Below are 21,531 nucleotides of genomic sequence, written 5' to 3' on the forward strand. Positions count from 1 at the left end.
AGACCCTCGATAAATTAATCGAATTCTTAGAAAAGTTAGACCAAAGTGGACCGGTAAATGCCACAGTAAAGGAGGAAACGCCTCAGAATCAGAAAAATCAGAATAGCGAACAGCGGCCTTTCCGCATGCCCCCGCAGAATAGCTGGAACAATAGTGGGGGGTATCAGAATAACTCAAATAAGGGCAATTTCAATTGGCAAAATAATCGCCAAAACAATAATGGGTGGAACCAAGGCAGCAACGGAGCCTATAATAGTTGGAATAACCGTTCTTACCACCAAAATCCCGATCAAAGGCCGAATAACGGTGGCTTTAGCCAGCAGAATGGGGGGCAGTACGGGCAAAATCGCCCAAACGCCAATTCAAACCCAAACTGGAGTCCTCCGAATCAAAATCGGGGACCACCCCAAAATAATAGCGGCCCCAGGCCTGTGCCAGGCAATAGCTCGAGACAACCTCCCATTCAGACCATTGAAGTCACATCAGATCCTCAGCCCTCGACCTCGAAGACGGGAAACGAGTAGGCGTTGTACCCGCGCCCAACAGAGAAAAAAAAAGAGTATACAGACGCGAGGTACAACGAGAAAGAAAGCGAATAATGGCATAAATGGAGAGATAGAGGCACAGCCCATGAATGAAATTGCGATTAACACAATTTTTAGCGATACCCGGGAATTTTTATTAGGAGAGGAAGTCAATGAAGAGGAAGTCCCAATAATCGAATGTCCTGAGATTTATGCTAAAATCGAGGGAATTCAGGTGACGGCTCTCGTTGATTCGGGTTCCAAAGTAACCACGATCTCGGAGGAGTTTTATCTTGAAAACAGAGACATTTTGAAAAATTGTCCTCTTTTGCCTGTGACGGGAGTCACGGTGAAGGGAGCAATTAAGGGAAAAGTGACAAGGATTAAACATCAAATAATGGCTGCAACGCAAATTGGAGAAATTAAAACCTACATAAACTATTTGATCATACCTGGCTTAATAAGAGATGTATTATTGGGAGTAGACTCGCTCCAACCTTTAAAGAGTTTGATTGATTTGGGAGAAATGAGTCTCCAAGTAAAATATAATGAAATCACTCAAAAAATACCCACGGTGGGGTCATTAAAGAAAAGAAAAATGATTAAAGACGAGAGTATGGGAGAAAAGAAAATTGAAGAAAGAATGGAGACAGTTTTGATTGAAAAGAAATTAAAAATAGTGGGAGAAATTAAAGAAGAAAAAAATAAAGATAATGCGATGGGTGAAGAAATCAAGGAGAAGTATATTGAAAAGGGGGAAGATAAAAGAATAAAAGAGAATAACGAAGAAGAAGTAAAAATAAGTAAAGTAAAAGAGGACGATGAGATAAAAAAGGAAGATAAATCAGTAATGAAAAAAAACTATGAAGAAGAAAAGGGGGAGAAAATCAAAACTGTCAAAGGAGGGAAAGAACTAAAAGGGGGTAACCACTTTGAAAATAAAACTATTGAGCCAGATATGAGAGAAAAAGGTGTGCAGCTAATCCAGAATTTGAATTACCCGGGAGAGAATAATGATGCAATTACTTGGGAAGAAATAAATGAAATCGTTGATCAGTCCGAAATCCCCGAAAATGAGAAACAGATCCACAGACAAATTTTGTGGCATCGAAAACATGTGTTCCGGAAAAACACGGGTAGAATCTCTGTGTATCAACACGAATTAAAAATCACAACAGATACACCTGTAGTGGCGCATGCATGTGATGTTCCATTAGTACATCGGGATAAAGTTGATAAAGAGATTGAGAAATTGATCAAATATGAGATAATTCAAAGGTCGAGTAGTCCATGGGTTAACCCCATAATACCAGTGATCAAAAAAGACGACTCTGTTAGAATCTGCCTAGACGCAAGAAAATTGAATCAAGTAATGGAGAGTAGCCATGAATCGGTTCCAAACATCGATGAGGTGTTTCAAAAATGTCACTCTGCTAAAATCATGACGACACTGGACTTGACAAATAGTTTTTGGCAAATACCATTGCACCCTGATTCGATGAAATACACAGCTTTCAGATACCGTGGTCGAGTATATGAATTTAAAGTCACGCCTTTCGGATTGAAGACAAGCACGGCGGCCTTATTACGGGGTTTGGATATTGTACTACAGGGTCTCGGAGACCACGTGATAAATTTTGTTGATGATTTGCTATGCTTTTCCTCCAGCTTTGAGGAACATATGAAACATCTAGATGAATTGCTAGAGAGATTAGAAAGTCACGGAATGACCATCAAATTAAAGAAGGCGAGATTCTTCCGCAAAGAAGTTGAATTTCTGGGACACATTTTAACCACCGAGGGTATAAAACCCCAGCCAGAAAAAATACAGGCTATTCATGATTTTCCAGCTCCGCGAAATTTAAAGCAATTAAGGGGTTTTCTCGGGCTAATAAATTATTATACAAAATTCACGAAAAATCATGCAGCAGAGACGATCCCTCTTTTAAAATTATTAAGAAAAGAAACAAAATGGAATTGGGGAGATGAAGAAAGAATCGCTTTTCAAAAAATCAAAGAATTATTCATGAATGACATCTTGCTTAAACATCCGGACCCAAATAAAGAATACATGTTACAAACCGACGCGAGTCATTATGCGTTGGGAGGCACTCTCGCCCAATATGATCATAATAACGAATTGTCAGTGGTCATGTTTGTTAGTAGGACGCTGAAAGGACCTGAGCTAGCGTACACCACTACAGAAAAAGAATTGCTCGCGATCGTATGGTCATTAAAGAAATTGAGAACGTATCTTTTTGGGGCGAAAATTCGAGTCATTACAGACCACCAAGCTATAACTTTCTTGAAAAATAGTCAATTGTTGAGTGAACGACTAACACGATGGATTTTGGCTATCCAGGATTATGATATAAAGTTTGAATATTGTCCTGGAGCACGAAATGTTGTCGCGGATGTTTTAAGTCGTGTAAATCCACCGGATACGGGGGGCAGACGGGGAAAAGAACTAATTATTAACACCATGCTTGCTACAAAACCTTCCCGAGAGTTAGAACAAATGATTAAGAATATGGGAGACTGGCAAACGAGGGATGAAAATCTCCGTCAAATAAAAGTTAAAGTTGAGAACCAAGAGAACCCTGAAAATAGTAAATTTGAAATAAACAATAACATTTTGTTGAAATCAAGTAAAATCATGCTACCAAAAAGAATATTCCGTCAATTAGTCTCAGAAACACATCAAATGTATGGCCATATTGGTGCCAAGAAAGTTTGGAAAATAATTCAGGAAGATTTCGCTTATCCAAAAATGTATCACTTAGTAAGAAAAATCCTCGCTTATTGTGATTCGTGTCAACGGAATAAAGTCGCGAATCAGCACTCGTATGCCGCACAGCAAAATATCATTCCCGAGGGGCCAGGAGATATCGTGTCGATCGATTATTTTGGTCCCTTGCCACCCTCTCAAGGGGGAATGAAACACATCCTCGTCACAATAGATGCTTTCTCAAAATTCGTAGTACTATATCCTTTAAAAGCCGCAACTGCTCCAGCCACAATAAACAAAATTTTCAACCATTATATCCCTGAACATGGTAAACCAAGAAAGTTGCAGTTTGATCACGGGACTCAATTCACTTCTCGTCTTTGGTTACAAAAATTAGCGAGCGAGGGAATCCAACCTATCTTTTCATCCATTAGACATCCCCAGGGCAATATTGTTGAGAGGGTTAATCGAGAAATAGGCAGGTTTTTCCAAACATTTTTAGTCGAAAAACATACGGACTGGATTAAATGGGTAGCAGTCATTCAAGATTGCATGAACGAAACCTACCATGAGACAACCGAAATGACCCCAATAGAAATTCAAAAGAATGAAAAGCCGAAAAGAATCTGGAATAATTGGTTGAAGATAAAAAAAAATGATAACCTAACGAATGAACATGACGATCCGGTCGAAAGAAGACTCATGTTGGCGCGAAACAGAATCGAAAGAAAAGGGCGGCGAAGAGCCGAAAAATTTGACCGAAGCCATAAGTTAATTCAATTTCAAGTTGGCGATTTAGTCTTAGCGAAAGCTTGTAACGTGAGCGACCCTGCCAACAAAAAGATGGCAAAATTTTTCTCAATATACGAGGGCCCATATAAGATTAAAAAGCAAGTCGCCACAGCGACATTTATAATTGAAAACCCTGAAAATGGCGTGGAAAGGGGCATGTACCATACCGCGAATTTAAAAAAGTACGAAATTCAAATGGAAAATGAAAATGACAAATAGTGTCGCTACATTGGAACGTTGACATGAGAAAAATCAAAAAATTTCACGGGTTGGAAAGATTCTCGGGAAAGAACGGTCATGTTACCCTATATTCTCTACGGACTACTCTTGCAGTGACCAACTTCACACCTCAGAAAAAATTTTCGAGCAATTTGTCCCTTTAAACCAGAGCCACATGTATAGCAGACGTTCACGAGCAAAAATTGAAGAAAAGTTAAGGAAATAAGGTAAACTCTCCACTTAAATCGTATTAAAACAATGAATTAAGTAGACGGAAAGGGTCTAAACGTAAAATTAAAATCATTCATAGAGAGACATGGACGTATCGACGCAAACAATCGACCCGATCGAAAGGAAAAACTTTTCGATGCAGACAGGTGGTTGCGGAGAGTGGGAGGTGAGAGAAAAGGAAGAGGGATCGAAGGAGGTAGAAAGATTTCCGGCGGGATATAAGAAGATCGGGAAGGGACGGTCAATAAAACAGGCCACGGCGAGTCAGACCGCAGCGCCCAAAAACAAAGGGACGCAGGTATTTCTGTGGCGGCTCGTGCCCATCGAAATCGGTGAGGGAAAAAGATCTGACCCTAACAGGCTCAATGACTTCATCAAGGAGTCCCGATTCCGCCAAATTGTCGAGGAGTTTCGACTCCCCACTCTTCTCTCTCCGATTCGTGACGAACCCGGGGGGGAAAATTTCAAAGTACCTCTCACAACCGGGGAGTGGGCTTCCACTCGGAAAAAGAAGGCAATGGAAGAAAGGGAAATAGAACTAAGAAAAAGGAGAAGGGAAGCGGAGAAGAGAGAAAGACAAAAATATAGAGAAGAAATGGCTAACATCAACGAATGGAGGGAATGGAAGCCGGAAGAGTTCTATTGGAAAGAAAGGGAAGGGAGTGAAGAATAGGGTGTGCTCCGGCGTTATTATGAACAATTTAAATTTTTTTTAAGGAATCCAGCGTGTTTCCTTACGTGATTTAGAGTAGGGTGTGCTCCGGCGTTATTATAAACCAAGTGATATTTTTTTAAGGAACCCATCGTGTTTCCTTACGTGACTTAGAGTGAAGAATAGGGTGTGCTCCGGCGTTATTATAAACCAAGTGATATTTTTTTAAGGAACCCAGCGGGTTTCCTTACGTGACTTAGAGAGTAGGGTGTGCTCCGGCGTTATGAAGAACAAAGAAAAGTTTTTTTTTAAGGAATCCAGCGTGCTTCCTTACGTGATTTAGAACACTAAGAACAAAGTGATTTATTTTTGGAAACATATCACACATTTTTGTTACATTTTTTTTTGGCAAGGAATTTAGTGCAATTTTTCTTTTTTTTTCTTTTCATTTTGACAAATATTAACCAGATAAATTTTTTTGTTTGAGATTGGGTGAAGTCTCTTAAAATTCGCGACGATCAATGCCGAACATTATTCACCAAGCGAAATATTTTTTTTTTGATTATCAAACAAAGCGCAGACATATTTTTTTCGAGGGAAGAGTGAAATCATTGGAAAGACTGAAGTTTTTCTTTTTTTTTAGAGAAGTACCAAATAAGCGACACTTGTCTATGCGGGAAGCTTACATTTTTTGACCTCAAATAATTTTTTTTTGAGCAGAAAATCAAATGAATAGATTTTTTTTTTGAGTTACAAACGCTACACAGACAAGCTATTTTTGTTTTTGAAGGACTGTGATAGAGCAAAGATTATATTTTTTTTTATAAGTCAGTTGAGGATAAGAATTTTTTTTTTGTGTGAAATAACAAAGATATCACGATAAGCTCTCTTTGCTATAAAAAATGTTACGAGTATTATTATTTTTTTTTTGTTATCTATCGAGCATCTAATGCCGACAGAGTGGAACCGAGTCCGACAAAACAATTTGTCGAGACGAAAGACTGAATAAAGACAAGATTTATTTTCTTTTGAAAAAGAACGAATTTTGGTATTTTTCTTTCCCCTTTAAACACAGGCTAATATTATCCAAGGTGTCAAATAAATAGAAAACTCGAAATTCGCCTGAAATTGCCACAACTTTTCAAATTTATCAAGAGTTTTGTTCTCATTACTGTTATTATTTCAAGTGACATCAAAATTAAGAATCTCAAACGTCACTAAAAGAGAGGGCAGCACTTTAGCTGAATGGTAGGGATAAAAATTGTAAACCCCCACTCCCCGAATCGACGAATCAGAACATCGCAGACAGAAAAAGAGGGAGGCGGCCGCACGAAAAGAGGGAGGCGCCGAAGCGGTATAAAACCGGGTGAGCCGAGCAACTGCTCAGCAGTCAGCGACCAGCCAAGTTGGTAGCAACACCTCGAACTCGAACAAACTCATCAGCTCGTATCCAGCCAACAAAAATGATTCACCAAGTCGTTCCTGGCGTCCAGATGCCATCACCATGGCCAATCAGCTGGGAAGGCACCTTCGATATACAAATCCTGGAGTTTCTCAACCCCACGAATTTCACATATACTAAACCAATCAAGCTGGAGGAGCTGGGCAAATTTGAGGAGGAGATGCTTTTCGACATCGTCGGCGGATACCCGTATACGGGGCCAACATCGAACAACTATTATGCTGTCATGGAAGGGGATAGTATGTGTCGAGGTGAACTACTACACATAGAAGATGGCGAGGCAACTCTAAAACTTATTGATTGGGGCACAACTCTTGTCCATCCGTTCCATGATCTATTCAAACTACCTCTTAAATATGACGCAATACCACCATTCTGTACAAAGGCTTACATCGGCAATATCCAGCCCTTTCACGGAGATCGGTGGGAGATGACCTGCAGTACTCATTACAAACAAAAATTGGTCAACAAAACGTCAAGAATCACCATTATCAGAGACCATCCGACCCGAGAGGGACACGAGGTGGAACTTTTCATCACTCCACATCAAATCAACCTAGGAGAGACCCTTGTAAAAAATCAATTTGCTCAATACGGTGAATACGACTACTGCCTTCTCGATGATATCCAATGTGCATCACCTGCGGAGATCCATTATCTTCTGGATGGGGAGCTTCCAGCATCATTCGATCCAGTGGCCACAGAAATTAGCCAACGCGAACATCTAGAGTTTCTGGATCTGGAGTTGGAACAGGAAAAAGAGGTTGAGCTTATGACCTAACTACTTCACCCACGAGCCCCTCAACATCGGCAAGGAGCTCATCAACACCTTCCAAGGCCACCGCCATCATCACCACCGTCGATCATCGCCCTGTCCTCCCATTGCCCCGACTTAGCATTGCGTTATTTACGATCCACGATTTTATGTTTTTTTTTTGAGAACAAAAACAAAATTTTCGAGTCTCAAATTTCCTTTTTTGTTCTGGGGGGCGTTGAGACGAACTAGACCATAGAGCGTACGGCCTTACCGACGGCAACGAGCGATACGCGTATCACTCAACGAGAGGCGCCAGCGTACGGGCTCGCTTATCGACCCGCACCACATAGATCACCCGAAGAACCAATTTTCATTAATTTCATTGAATAAATCATTTCTCGTCAACAACAAAAGACTGAATTGAATAAGAAATTTTGGTGCGAACTAACCAGTGGCAATGTCAGAGCAAATTCATTTCATAAAATAAGAAAAACTTATCAAACAATTTCAAAGCAATCAATTCAAGTTTAAATAGTTTTCGCGCGTCACTGCGACTAAGGCTCGTAAGAGCCAATCAAAAAACTCCGCCAATAGGCGAATTTTTCAATCTCCAATAAGAAAATTACTTAGTCTCCATTGGCGAGTATGAATTATTGCACAGGCGCGGTTCATTAAAACGAAATTTCACTATTGGTCGAAATTAAGCGACCAATAATAAAGTACACCGAGGATAAAATTAGCCAACCAGGAATTTTAGAGCAAACGAAGGTTCGAGATCTTAATAAGCGAGCGAGCCCGCCAAATTATTATGATTATTTCGCGTTGTTGTATCGGCCCAGTATAAAAAGGCATCGAGAGCGAGTCTCAGTAGCCAGTCTTGCCCTCATCACGCTTGACTCGCTTCCGCACGCCGATCTGAGATTGAGCAACTCAGATCCGCACACGCAATTCACCAGCCGATTCTGACTTCGCAACTCAGAATCCGCTTTGCAAAACGTAGATCACCACCGACTCAGTTTGGAAGGGCAGGCCCCATTCGGCTCCGTTTGGGTTCAAGATTTCCACTCTGGGGCACCGATCTGACCAGAAGGGCGGGGACAGTTCGATTTCGTTCTGGACCAAGATTTCTGCCAGATTACCCATCCTTCTCCTGCCAAGAGGGCGGTGACCGTTCGGCTCCGTTCGGTCACAAGATTCTTGGGGGAATCCTTCCTTCCATGCCAGGAGGGCGGGGGCAGTTCGGGTTCGTTCTGCCTTAAGATTCCTGGGTGGACTGAATTCCGGTTGACAGGTGCCAACGTTTAAGGCAAAAACTTAAGATCGACTTGACTTTTGTAAGAAATCAATTATTTAGTTTGCGAAATCGATCATTTAATCTGCGAAATCAATTATTTAATTTGCGAAATCAATTATTTAATTTGCGAAATCAATTATTTAATTTGCAAAATCAATTATTTAGTTTGCGAAATCGATCATTTAATTTGCGAAATCAATTATTTAGTGTGCGAAATCAATCATTTAATTTGCGAAATCAATTATTTAATTTGCGAAATCAATTATTTAATTTGCGAAATCGATTATTTAATTTGCGACATCAATTATTTAGTTTGCGAAATCAATAATTAATTTGCGAGATTGATTCCTTAATTTGGAAAAGTTAATTCTTTAATTTGCGAGATTGATTCCTTAATTTGGAAAAGTTAATTCTTTAATTTGCGAGATCTAATTCTTTACTTGCGGAATTTATCCGTAATTGCGAAAATTGCCGTTCTAAAGGCGAAATCAATGTTTAAAGGCGAGGTCGAGTCATCAGCGTGCGATCATATTTTTATAAAAGAAAAATACCAAAAGCAATAAGGACAAGTCCCTTTGCGCGAACCAAAATTCTCATTGTACACGACTCACAAACCACATTTTGAATAAACTTTTTGTTTCTTCACAGATCTTTCCCCTCACTTTTGTTTTTCTTTCATGCCTGCTCCTTTACTCTATAAGAAGCTCGAATCTACGCGTAACGGGGTGGTCTAACAGAAAAGAGTACCGTTACAATATATATACCCCTTATCTTTGATTATGGTAATATGTAATGGAACTTGGTTCGGCAAGTTTTTAAGTGTTCCTTTTCAAATAGTATTGAAGTTTGAAAGACTGATATACAGCGAATACTTCCAAACTTTGATATTTCTGTGTTGCAGCATGTGTGCCAATCATTCAAATCATTTACTCCAACCGTATCATGTAATCTAGAAGATTCATCACAAAAGTTTTCCGCTTTTCTAGATACTTCAATTTTCCTTTTTCTACTCCATTGTGAGTTTTCGAATTTCTAAATTAATTTCTGAATTGTCTTGAAATGGTTTTCCTCCAAAACCATTGCAGGTACCTTAAACGTCTTTGAATTCTGTTTCTTTGTTGAATTAAGTTCGCTTAGTTTTTTTTGCTGCTTTGAGTTCTGGCATAATAAATGTTAGAAGTTTTCGGGTACTTTTTTTCAGCAACTATCAAACTGTGGATAATTGCACCTCTGCGGCCACTTGCAAACTTTGGAAATATATTTCATTGAGGGCACGTTTTGGATGAAATGACAGACAGGTGACGAAATATTTTCAGTACAATTTTCACGAAAAATAGATCTTTTGTCGCGGAAACCAACGTTATAAGCCGAAAATCATATTACAGCCCACGAGACGCATTTCTTCACTCTCTTGGGTCCCTATTACACAAAACATATTAGAAGATAAGGGGGAAAATCACCAACGTGGAAGAACAAACCAATGCCGAAATATTTCCAGTACAATTTTGACGAAAAATAGGTCCTTTTTCGTGGAAACCAACGTTATAAACCGAAAATCATATCTCGGCCCCCAACCCGCTTTCTACCATTCTCTTGGGTTCCCAATAAGCATAGAAAATTAGAGTCGAAGAAAAAAATAGCCCAACTCCATGGACAGACCTGTGACGGAATATTTTCTGTACAATGTTCACGAGAAATTTGTTGTTTTTCGTGGAAACCAACGTTATAGGCCGAAAATCATATCTCGGCCCGCAACACAATTTTCTCCATGCTCTTGGGTTCCAAATAGATGAAACATATTAGAGGACTAGGAAAAAAATCGCCAAAGTCCAAAGACAGACCTGTGACGAAATATTTCCAGTACAATTTTAACGAAAAATAGATCTTATTTCGTGGAAACCAACGTTATAAGCCGAAAATCATATTATGGCCCACAACACGCATTTCATCATGCTCTTGGATTCCCAATAGACAAAACATATTAGAAGACAAGGAGAAGAATCACCAAAGTCCAAGACCAAACCAGTGCCGAAATATTTTCAGTACAATTTTGAAGAAAAATTGGTCTTTTACGTGGAAACCAACATTATAAACCGAAATTCTTTTCGCGGGCCTTATCCCGGATTCCTCCATGCTGTTGAGTTCCTAATAGGCATAACATATAAGAGTATAAGGAAAAAAATCTCTAAAGTTCAAGGGCAGACTTGTGATGAAATATTTTTACTACAATTTTTACGAAAAATTGGTCTTTTATGGTGGAAGCCAACTTTATAAGCCGAACATCATACCTAGGGAAAATAAGATTGGGAAAAGTACATTGATGGTCCCTTATTTGCTGATAATTTCATGAAAAAGATTATCCCATAAAAAATGTTCGTATGAAAATGCAATCTATAAAAATGTACTAAGCAAATAATTCATAGAAATTTATACTAAAATCCTATAACCGTCATAACATAAATGAGGAACTTTTGAGAAAAAAGGCGTGATATCAAACCATAAACTTCCCCTAGGGAAAAAAAGGTTGGGACAAGTACATTGATGGTCTCTTGTTTCTGGATGACATAGAAAAAAGATTTAGAACCAGGAAAAAAATTCTATAAAAATAATAAACGAAAAATTGAAAAGTTCAAAAAAATTCAACAAAAATAAAAAACAATCGAAAAAATTCTGTGTGAGAAAAATAAAAAAATTTCAAAAAAATTCATAAATATTGAAGACATTGAAAAATTTACTATCCAAGTTACATGTAGTATAAAAATGTTTTGTTTGAATGATTTAATGACTCCCATAAGGGTTACATCCTCCTGTTTCACATTTCCTCTTTCTTATTCTATTCCTTCTTATTCTACCTTACATCTAACGCGTCGTCTTACTTCTATCTTACTTTACTATCGCCTTTATTCGCCTTCTACCTTTCCATTTTCCATTCCATCTATTTCTACCTTTTTACATTTTTCCCTTTACATCCTTATTGCTCTATTCGTTTTATTTCCGCCTTTGTGTTCCTTCTCCTCCCCCTCTCACCCCTCTCACTCCCCCCTCTCCCTCTCCCTCTCCCCGTCTCCGACTTCCGTTTCCGCCCTTTCATTCCATTCCTTCTTTCATTCATCTGTGCCTCTTCTTTCATCTCCTCGGTCTTCGCTTCTCCCTCTCCTCCTTTCTTCCATCTTCTTCATCCATCCCTCCCCCTTTCCTTCTTGATCCAGAATCTCCCTAATTCTTTCTCCTACTCCTCTCTCTGACTCCTCCCCTCCACCACATCTATCTAATACATGCTCCCATGTTTCTTCCTCTTCCTCACATATTCTGCATTTTTTATCTTCTACCCCCTTCCAATACTGGCCCTCTCTCATTTCGTTCCCCAATCTATATCTCCCTATCCTTCTGTATCTTTCCTCCCCCCAACCTGACCTCAAGTATTTTGGGACTTCCTCTGTTCTTATCTCTCTATACCATCTGTTGTATTTCGAATCCCTTATCCTCCTTTCCCTTTCTTCTTTCTGTTCTTCCCTGTCTCTCTCCATCCATTTTTCCATTTTTTGTCTTTCCTCCACCCTCCCCTTTTCCCTGCTTTCCTTTCTTCTTTTTTCCCATCCCGATAGCTCCCTGTTTCCTTGCTCTCTCCTTCTAGCCTCTTCCCAACAGATTCTCGCTAATTCGCTTCCCCTCCCCTCCTCTAATTTCTCCTCGTACTTCCATGCCCTCCTAGCCGCTCTTGTCCTTATTTTCTCCCTCTTCGTCTCCTCCCTTACCATGTACCCTGGTGTTGTCCATTCTAAGCCCATCGTCCACCTTATATACCTATCTTGCAGCCTTTCCATTCCCTGCCACTCCTCCCATCCCCATATTTCCACCCCGTATGCCATCACCGTCCACACCAGCGAGTCGTAAAGCCACATCCTCCTCTCCCAGTTCTTTCCGAATTTTCTTTTCCCGATCCCCCACACCTGTCTCATTACTATCGCCGCTTTCCTAACTCTATCTTTTATATACCTTTCTAACCCCCCGTTACTCTTAAACCAAAAGCCTAAATATTGCACTTCCCTCACTTCCTCTATTCTTCTATCCTTCCATTTTCATTCTATCTTTTTCCTTCTCCCCCCTCCCTTCCAAAAAACCATCACCTTCGTCTTCTCCGTGTTCAGCTCCAGTTTTTTCTCCTCTAGATATCTCTCCAACCTGCTCATCATTCTTTTCATCTCCCCCTCCCCTTCCGCCAGTATCACTACATCGTCCGCATACGCCAACGTGCAAATTCTTCTTCCCCCAATCTTTACCCCCCCCCCCCCATCTCCCCCTTGCCATTTCCTCCTCTAGGTCCGATATCAATACATTGAACAATGCCGGACTCAGTGGGCAGCCCTGTCTCACCCCCCTGACGGTCCAGAATTCCTCCTCTACCACTCCTCCTACCCTTACTTTATTCCTCGTTTCCTCATAAATCTCTCTAACCCTTTCTCTTATCCCTTCCCTTACTCCCCTTTTTTCCATCGTTTCTACCAACGTCTTTCTGTCCACAGAGTCAAACGCCGCCTTTAAGTCCACAAACATCGCTATTACTTTCCCATTTTTTTCCACACATCTTCTGCCCACCAGGTAATTCATCACGTATATGCTGTCTATTGTTCCAGTCCCTCTTCTAAAGCCCGTTTGGTTCGGTGGCACAATCCCCTTCTCTTCTACTTCCTTCTCTAGTCTTCTTGCTAACACCGTCGCATATATCTTATATAGCGACGGCATTACCGTAACCCCCCTATACTCCTCCTCCCTCTTTCCTTCCCCTTTTTTCACTATTGGTACTATTATCCCCTCCTCCCATTCCTTAGGCCACCCCTCTCCCCTCCACACTCTTCTGCATATCTCCCACGCCCTTTCTTCCGTCCTTTCCCCTCCGTATTTCCATGCTTCGTTCGGTATTCCGTCCCCTCCCACTGCTTTCCCCTCCTTTTTTTTCTTTATCGCCTTCTTTATTTCCTCTCTGCTTATTTCCTCCTCCTGCCCTTGCCTCTCCCTGTATATCCTTCTCTCCTCTCTTTGCTCTCTTCCCCCCAATAGTTCCATAAAATATCTTTTCCACTCCTCCAGTGATATTCTCTCGTCTATTTTCTTCCTAATTTTCCTCCCCCTGTTCACTATCACCCATACCTTCTCCTCTGTCCTAGCCTCTGCTATCTCTCTAATCAACCTATCCTGTTCCTCTTTTTTCTTTGCTTCACACAGCTCCTTGTATTCCCTCCTTTTCTCCCTGTACTCTTCTCTTCCCACCCGTTCCTCCCTCCAACCTCTTAGTGCATTCTCAGCTCCATCTTTCTGCCTATACACTCCTCGTCCCACCATTCGCCTCTCTTTTTTTGTTCCCTCTCTTCCTCTATTTCCTCGCTCTCCCTCATCACTCTTTTTATCTTCTCTTTTGTCCTTTCTGCTGTTGCCTGTATGTCCCCTTCTTCCGACTCTATTCTTTACATCTTCCTCCTATATTCTTCTTTCTTTCTCTCTGACCATTTTCCGCCCTTCCCTTTCCTTATCTCCCTCTCTACTCTTCCCCCCTTCTTCCTTCCTCCCTTCCTTATTGTCACCACCAAAGGCTGGTGGTCCGACTCCACCCTGTCTTCCACTATTACGTTCCTTACTTTTCCTCTCGTTCTCTCATCCCCTATTACGTAGTCTATTACCGTTTCTCCTCTTCCTCCTGTGTATGTATACTCCCCTTCTTCGTCTCCCTCTATATTTCCGTTCAGAATCTCCCACCCCGTTTCTTCCACCAATTCTATTAGTTTCTTTCCATCCCCGTTTTTTACACTATCTTTTGATTTCCTCTCTATTCTCTCTTCCTCTACTCCTTTTACTCTCCCCCCATCCCTTCCTGTTCTCGCGTTAAAATCCCCTCCTATTATCGTCGTTTCCGTACTCTCTTGCCGCTCCATCCACTGCCACATCTTCCTTATTTTTTTCCCCATATCTCCTTGTACATACACTCCTACTATTGTCCAAGTATCCTTTCCTGCTTGCACTCTCCCCGTTATTATTCCCTCCTCTTCCTCTTCCTCCCAATTCCTCTCCTCTATTATTTCCAACCTTTCGCTTATTCCTATCCACATCCCTCCCTTCGCCCTCCCTCTTCTATTCTCTCTTTTCGCCCACTGTCTCTTCCACTTGTACCCCTTCGGTAGTCTCCCGCTTATTCTTTCAGCCCCCTTTTCCTCTTGCCATGTTTCTATCAAAACTACCACCTCCCAATTCTTCATTTCCCTCCAAAAATCCTCTTCCTTATTCCCCACCCCTGCTACGTTCCAGAAGCAGATTTTCCACGTTTCGTCGCCCTTCTCTCTTTCTTGTCCTTCACCCTCCCCCTCTTCCCCCCTCTCTCTCAATCGTTTTTTGTCCCCTTTTCCTGTCCTATCTCCCTCGTTTTCCTGTGCACGCTTCTCTCCCTCTCCCTCCGTTCGTGCTCCGCTTCTCCGGTTTCCACTTTTTCCCCTTTCCAGTTCCTCAAGCCCCCTTCTTTCTCATCCCACCATAGCGTTCTGCCATCGATCTTTATCTTTCCCTGTCCTACCCATACCCTTCTCCCCTTTCTTCTTTCCTCTTCCCCTATTCTCCTTAGATTCCACTGAATTCTTTTTTCCTCCCAGGTTAGGTCGTCCTCTATCCATACTCTTCTTCCTTTCAAATTCCTTTTATTCCACATCACCTCTTTCTTCTTTTCCTCACTTCCCAGATTTACTTCTAATGCCCTCTCACCCTTTCCTCCCTTCCCTCTTCCTATTTCCTTCACCTCTTCCATTCTTCCCTCCACCCCTACCATTCTCATTACTCTATCCGCTACCTCTCTTGCCGGCCCTTCCCCCACCACCCCTTTTATTATTACTTTCCTTCTTCTCTCCTCTCTTTCCCGCCTTTCCTCCTTCCTTTCCATCATCTGTACCCTTTGCTCTATTTCTTCCAGTCTCTTTCCCTCTTCGTTTCCTACTCCTTTCTCCTCTTCTTCCGTTCCTCCCCCTCTTCCTCTTTCCTCTATTCTTCTTATTCTGTCCTCCATTAACTCAATCCTTCTCTTAACTTCTCTCTTTTCTTCCTCCCACCTTTCTTCTCTCTCTTTCATCTCTTCTCTCATCTTCGCTATATCCTCCTTCAGCTCCTTTGCATTCCACCTCGCTTCTTCTCTCATCTCTCTTAGCATTCTTTCTACACATATTTAACACATATTTAAACATAATTTGTATCGATCCAATCGACGTCGAATTTTGTGAATGATACCAGAGGATCCTTAAAGTCTGAGAAGAATTGATTTTCTTATAAGTCTCTGCCACCATAGAGTAACATATGACTAGCTTTCATGTGATTTTTTTGGATTTAAAAGCTTCTTAGAAGAATTTAATAATGTCAAAATTTGGAGTTACTAATAAAATACTTGTCCACCGATTGATATCACAAATTTTAATGCTGCACGTAATTCAAGTGGTAACTTTTTTCAATTCATTAGAAAATACTTGGCCTCGAATTAATATAATAAATTTTAATGCCGCACGTAAAGTAGATGGAATTTTTTTCAGTTGATTTAGCTGTTCGAATCTAATAAGAAGAATGAGGCATCCGTTTCCAAAATGATTTCAAGACCGATTTTTCGGTTTATTATATATTCATCAAAACATAAATAAGGAACTTTCGAGAAAAAAGACGTAATATCAAACCATAAACTTCCCCTAGGGAAAAAAGGTTGGGACAAGTACATTGATGGTATCGTGTTTGCTGATAATTCCATCCATAAAAAAAAACTTGGAAATCGATGCCTCATTCTTCTTATTTGATTCGAACAGCTAAATCAATTGAAAAAAATTCCATCTAATTTACGTGCAGCATTAAAATTTATTATATCAATTCGAGGCCAAGTATTTTCTAATGAATTGAAAAAAGTTACCACTTGAGTTACGTGCAGCACTAAAATTTATGATATCAATCAGTGGACAAGTAGTTTATTAGTAACTCCAAATTTTGACATTATTAAACTGTTCTAAGAAGCTTTTAAATCCAAAAAAAAATCTAATGAAAGATAATCATTTGTTACTCTATGGTGACAGAGACTTATAAGAAAATCGATTTTTCTCAGACTTTCAGGATGATTTGGTATTATTCACAAAATTCAACGTCGATTGGATCGATACAAATTATGTTTAAATAAGCGTTAAAAGTACTTGTCCGGCCCATCACTATTCATTCAATAAAAAATCAATCATAAAAAAACGAAATTGTACGGCAGAATCTGGTTAAAAATTTGTTGAAATGCGATTCATTATTAGTTTAATGCTTTTAATAATAGTATTGGTTAGTTCTTATTCCGTATGGAATTCGTTCGCTGGAAGAATAAGTAGGAAGTAAAAATTGACATCATTAAATATAAACTGGACAGTTATTTTGGAAGCTTGAACATATATATTATGTACAATTTGTTTCATTTATCGATGCAGAATAAAATCCCTTGTATATTGCGGAATAATTTGTTTCCGTTTTTTATTAAATTAGTGCAACTAAGTAAAAATTACTTGAAGATAATTATCTCAATTTCCTCTGCATGAATACTTGTGACTTGTGAACCATCAGTTCTAGACAAGCCCTGATTTTTATTTGGATAAACAATTTAAACGGAAAGTGATGGGCCGGACAAGTACTTTCAACGCTTATTTAAACATAATTTGTATCGATCCAATCGACATTGAATTTTGTGAATAATACCAAAGGATCCTGAAAGTCTGAGAAAAATCGATTTTCTTATAAGTCTCTGTCACCATAGAGTAACAAATGATTATCTTTCATTAGATTTTTTTTTGGATTTAAAAGCTTCTTAGAACAGTTTAATAATGTCAAAATTTGGAGTTACTAATAAACTACTTGTCCACTGATTGATATCATAAATTTTAGTGCTGCACGTAACTCAAGTGGTAACTTTTTTCAATTCATTAGAAAATACTTGGCCTCGAATTGATATAATAAATTTTAATGCTGCACGTAAATTAGATGGAATTTTTTTCAATTGATTTAGCTGTTCGAATCAAATAAGAAGAATGAAGCATCGATTTCCAAGTTTTTTTTTTATGGATATACTTATCCACAGAAAATCCATAAATGAGCAACTGAAGACTTTTGTAATGAATTTTTCACTTCATATTTGTGTTACGGTGGGAGTCAAAAAATAAAATGAATGGCACAGTATATAAATTTTATAGTTTGCAGATTTTTGCTGTATTTCAATGATCCAAATCTATAGTATTAGAGTGGAAAGTTGTTAGAAGTCATGATGTTACATTAAAATCACATAGCGCACATAACATTCAGAAATTCTGTAGGTTTCCATGATGTTGGCAGGTATTATACTTAATCGCATCGAAAACTGAGCAACTGTACACTTTTTGTAATGAATGTTTTCACCAATAATTCCACATTTGCAGTTTACAGAATAGGAATACTCAACATACACGTCATTTCATAAGTATTGTTGTCAATATTTGTGTTTGCCTACCGCATTCCGAAGATTCAAATTTTCATATTATCAGGAAAAAAAGCATCCAAAGACTTTTTGGAACAAGTTTCAAAATTTATTACTCGACAGACCAGGTGGAAAAAGAATAACTACACTTATATCAAGACCAGAAACTGTTTTGAGAATCTGTTGTACAACATGTGCGATTGATGATCATAATTGGAAACCTCTTGAATCACGTTACCACGATCAGCATGAAGAAATAGTAGAAAATCATAGGACACATATTAGGCAACCAATTAATAATATGCATCGATCCGCTGCAAACCGATGGAGTCAAAACAAGGATCGGAAAGAGCAGAGCCATAGTTAAAAAGAAAAAAGACAGCGCAATTGAAAGAGAACAGAAATCAAAATTGTTTCATGTATCTGTGCATTAGTTTCTGAAGACAGTAATTTCAGATCTATTCAGAAATAAATAGGTGAAGACTTTAGTAATGAATATCTTCGTTAATATATTCCAGTCGGAACCAAAAAGCTAAAAGATTGGCATACCTGCTATTTCACAGAAATATCAAAGTTCATAGGTACTTGCTACGTACCAGCTATACAGACTTTGGTGCTGTAGGGAAAAACACTTCAAAATTATGTGAACCACATTTTTGAAACTTATTATGACACATTCAAAAAAAAAGTGACAGATACGATGCATGTTGAAGCAAGCAAAATGCTGTAATTTTGTATGTCTCCATGGTTATCCGCAGACAAAATATTTGATCACATCCAAAAATGATCAAGTGTAGACTTACAGACATGAATTTTTCAACCCACAATGCCAATCGCAAACATGGTCTGGAAATATTCAATATACTGTAACGAAACACACGCGCGACGGCCCGAGCCCGTCGAAACGAACGAAACTCCGCGATCTTTAGATCGCGGACAAAACATCGCGGCGACCACGCTCGTCGCTGTTGACAGGTGGCGGCCATCTTAGGCCGGTAGGCATGAGCCTGAGCGGGGCTACCGGCGCCGCTCTGAACTTCGCCGCGCTATATTTTATCCAGATTAATTCTTTTTGTTTTTTTTTATTTTAAGTCGCCCGAGCACGTGAATATGATCAAAATCATCAGAAAAATAGTACGAGTTTAAGAAAAATGATCCGAAGTCAAATCAATGTAACAGAATTAACGTAATAATGAAAAATGTAAAAAGCGACTACGACGCATGCGCGGGCAGAGCGTTGATGGGCTATAGGACGCGTACGTGACTTTTAGCGATTATAATTTTACGAATCATATTAAAACAAATAAAAATGCCAAATTGAAGAAGAAATTAAGTAATATTTGATCAGATTGAAGTTTTTACTGTTTAACATCGTAATAAGCTGTAAATCATAAAAAGCGGTAGTCTGCGCATCGTATGCTAGCCTGCTCGACCAACAGGCGATCGCGGATCATGGCAACGGGCCAATCGGAGAGGGCGTAACAAGTTGATGCGCAGAACCGAGCGAAAACGGAGATTCTCGGCGCTCGAGAATTTTATGGTGGGGACACGGGTATAAGAAGCGCTGCGCGACTCATTCGGCATTCAGTTCTCCCTGCCTCAAGGATCAACTCGGACCTCTCTGACAACACTGACCAAGCACTCTGCTTTTAAATTCACAAATTCCTTTCCTAAATTTTCCTGGATGCCTGGAATCTCGGAGCGATTCGGTGACGTTTCAATCCCAGAGTCCAGGGTCCGCACCTAACCTCTAAAATTTCCAAATTTTCCTGGATGCCTGGAATCTCGGAGCGATTCGGTGACGTTTCAATCCCAGAGTCCAGGGTCCACTCTTAGTTTTTCCAAATTTCCGTTGCACGGGATCTCGGAGCGATTGGGCGACGTTTCAATCCCAGAGCCCGTGGACGGTGAATTACCTAACCTAGTGGATGCACAGGATCTCGGAGCGATTCGGTGACGTTTCAATCCCAGAGCCTGTGGTCTACGCTATCCTGTCATATTCCATAGTAGATTCTATTTTGTCATTTTATGATCGTTAAAAGCAGAGCTGTAAAATTATTTTTTTGGGTTAATTAAAATTTTAAAATTCAAAATTGATAAAAATCTTGTCCGAGTTGGCCGGGTATGGAGACCTAACGCAAATTAGAGAATTAACAAAAATCCAAGAGGCAATAGATCGAGTTAAAAATTATATCGAGTCAAAACAAAATTGAAAAATTGTAAAAGCGAAGAGATCCTCTTGGATTCATTTATATTTTTTTTTTTAGAATACAAGCGTGACAGGACATCGGAAAAACCGCGTCAAACGAATTATAGCTCGAAGCATTGAATTGAGAGGTTTTTAAGCTCGAGGCGTGTCGAGAGACTAGAACGAACGCAACCATTAAATTTAAAATTGTTTTATTTCTAATTATTATTTTTGTACAATTAAAATTCGAAAATTGAGAAATTAAAAATTATCTCAGACAGAGAATTTGCAACGTTTTCGGGTCTTTCGGGTCTATTTCTCGCCAGATCCGGTAAAACAACGCAAGACAATATAAAAAAAAAAAAACAAACTGTTTTAATCATCAAAAGCAATCGCGAAGCTTTTTATTTTGTCAAAATTCAATCAGTTATTTGAATAAATTTGATTATTTTAATTTTCAACAAGAATTCTTGGTTTCCGCGTTTTCCTTCATACCTGCTCCTTATTATTTAGGTTGCTCGAACCGACGCGTGGCGGCGTTCAGGCCAGGTCGGCAAGAGCGTTTCGTTACAACTGGCGCCCAACGTGGGGCAGGTATTGCAGGGGGACGCGGATATTCTACTTTGCTTAAATTACTTTTAAATTTGAATGAAAATTATCGGTTATACAAAAATGGCGGAAAAGACCGAAAGAAACGAAACAGCGAGAGATTCAGGGTTTCAAAATCCCGAGGACAATAGTGCAGGTGTTCAAAATGTCGATTTAACTACCTCGATTCCTCCTCCAGGAGCGGGGAATATTTTTAATCAATCTCGCGGTAATTTTGGTTTGCATTTGGATAAAATTGACGAGAATCCTGAAGAAATAAGATTAGAGGAATTTGGTACTCCCAAATCAAATAAAGAGAAAATGGAATTCGGTGAATTAAATCACGAATTATTAATGAGTTTAATCGAAGCAATGAAGGAAATGAAGACTCAAGTCCAGAGCATGGCCAACGAGATTGCACGAAATAATCAGGCCACTAGTGATTTAAGGGCTGAATTCACAGAGAAATTCAAGACATTGCAAGCCACAATTGCTTGTGACGTCCATAAAATTTATGATCCGATTAAACGACATGTAACGGGCTTGACAAAAATCGTACAGGACAACGAGTCAAAAAGTGCTGTAACCGAGGTCAATGTGGCGCAAATGCAA

General features: G+C 39.6%; 2 protein-coding genes across 2 annotated transcripts in view; both read left to right on the forward strand.

Annotated features, from left to right (window-relative positions):
* Positions 1-21,531, forward strand: part of LOC122408579 (laccase-like) — an 885,959-nt gene that overhangs the window by 468,061 nt on the left and 396,367 nt on the right. The gene's annotated exons all lie outside the window — the stretch shown is intronic.
* Positions 4,391-5,557, forward strand: LOC122408580 (uncharacterized). The gene is made up of 2 exons (XM_043415438.1): positions 4,391-4,490; positions 4,574-5,557. Exon 2 carries the CDS (start codon positions 4,580-4,582, stop codon positions 5,165-5,167), a length of 588 nt encoding a protein of 195 aa, XP_043271373.1. The 5' UTR covers positions 4,391-4,490; positions 4,574-4,579; the 3' UTR covers positions 5,168-5,557.

The sequence above is a fragment of the Venturia canescens genome, chromosome 3, assembly GCF_019457755.1.
Source record: "Venturia canescens isolate UGA chromosome 3, ASM1945775v1, whole genome shotgun sequence".
In the NCBI taxonomy this organism is placed as follows: Eukaryota; Metazoa; Arthropoda; class Insecta; order Hymenoptera; family Ichneumonidae; genus Venturia; species Venturia canescens.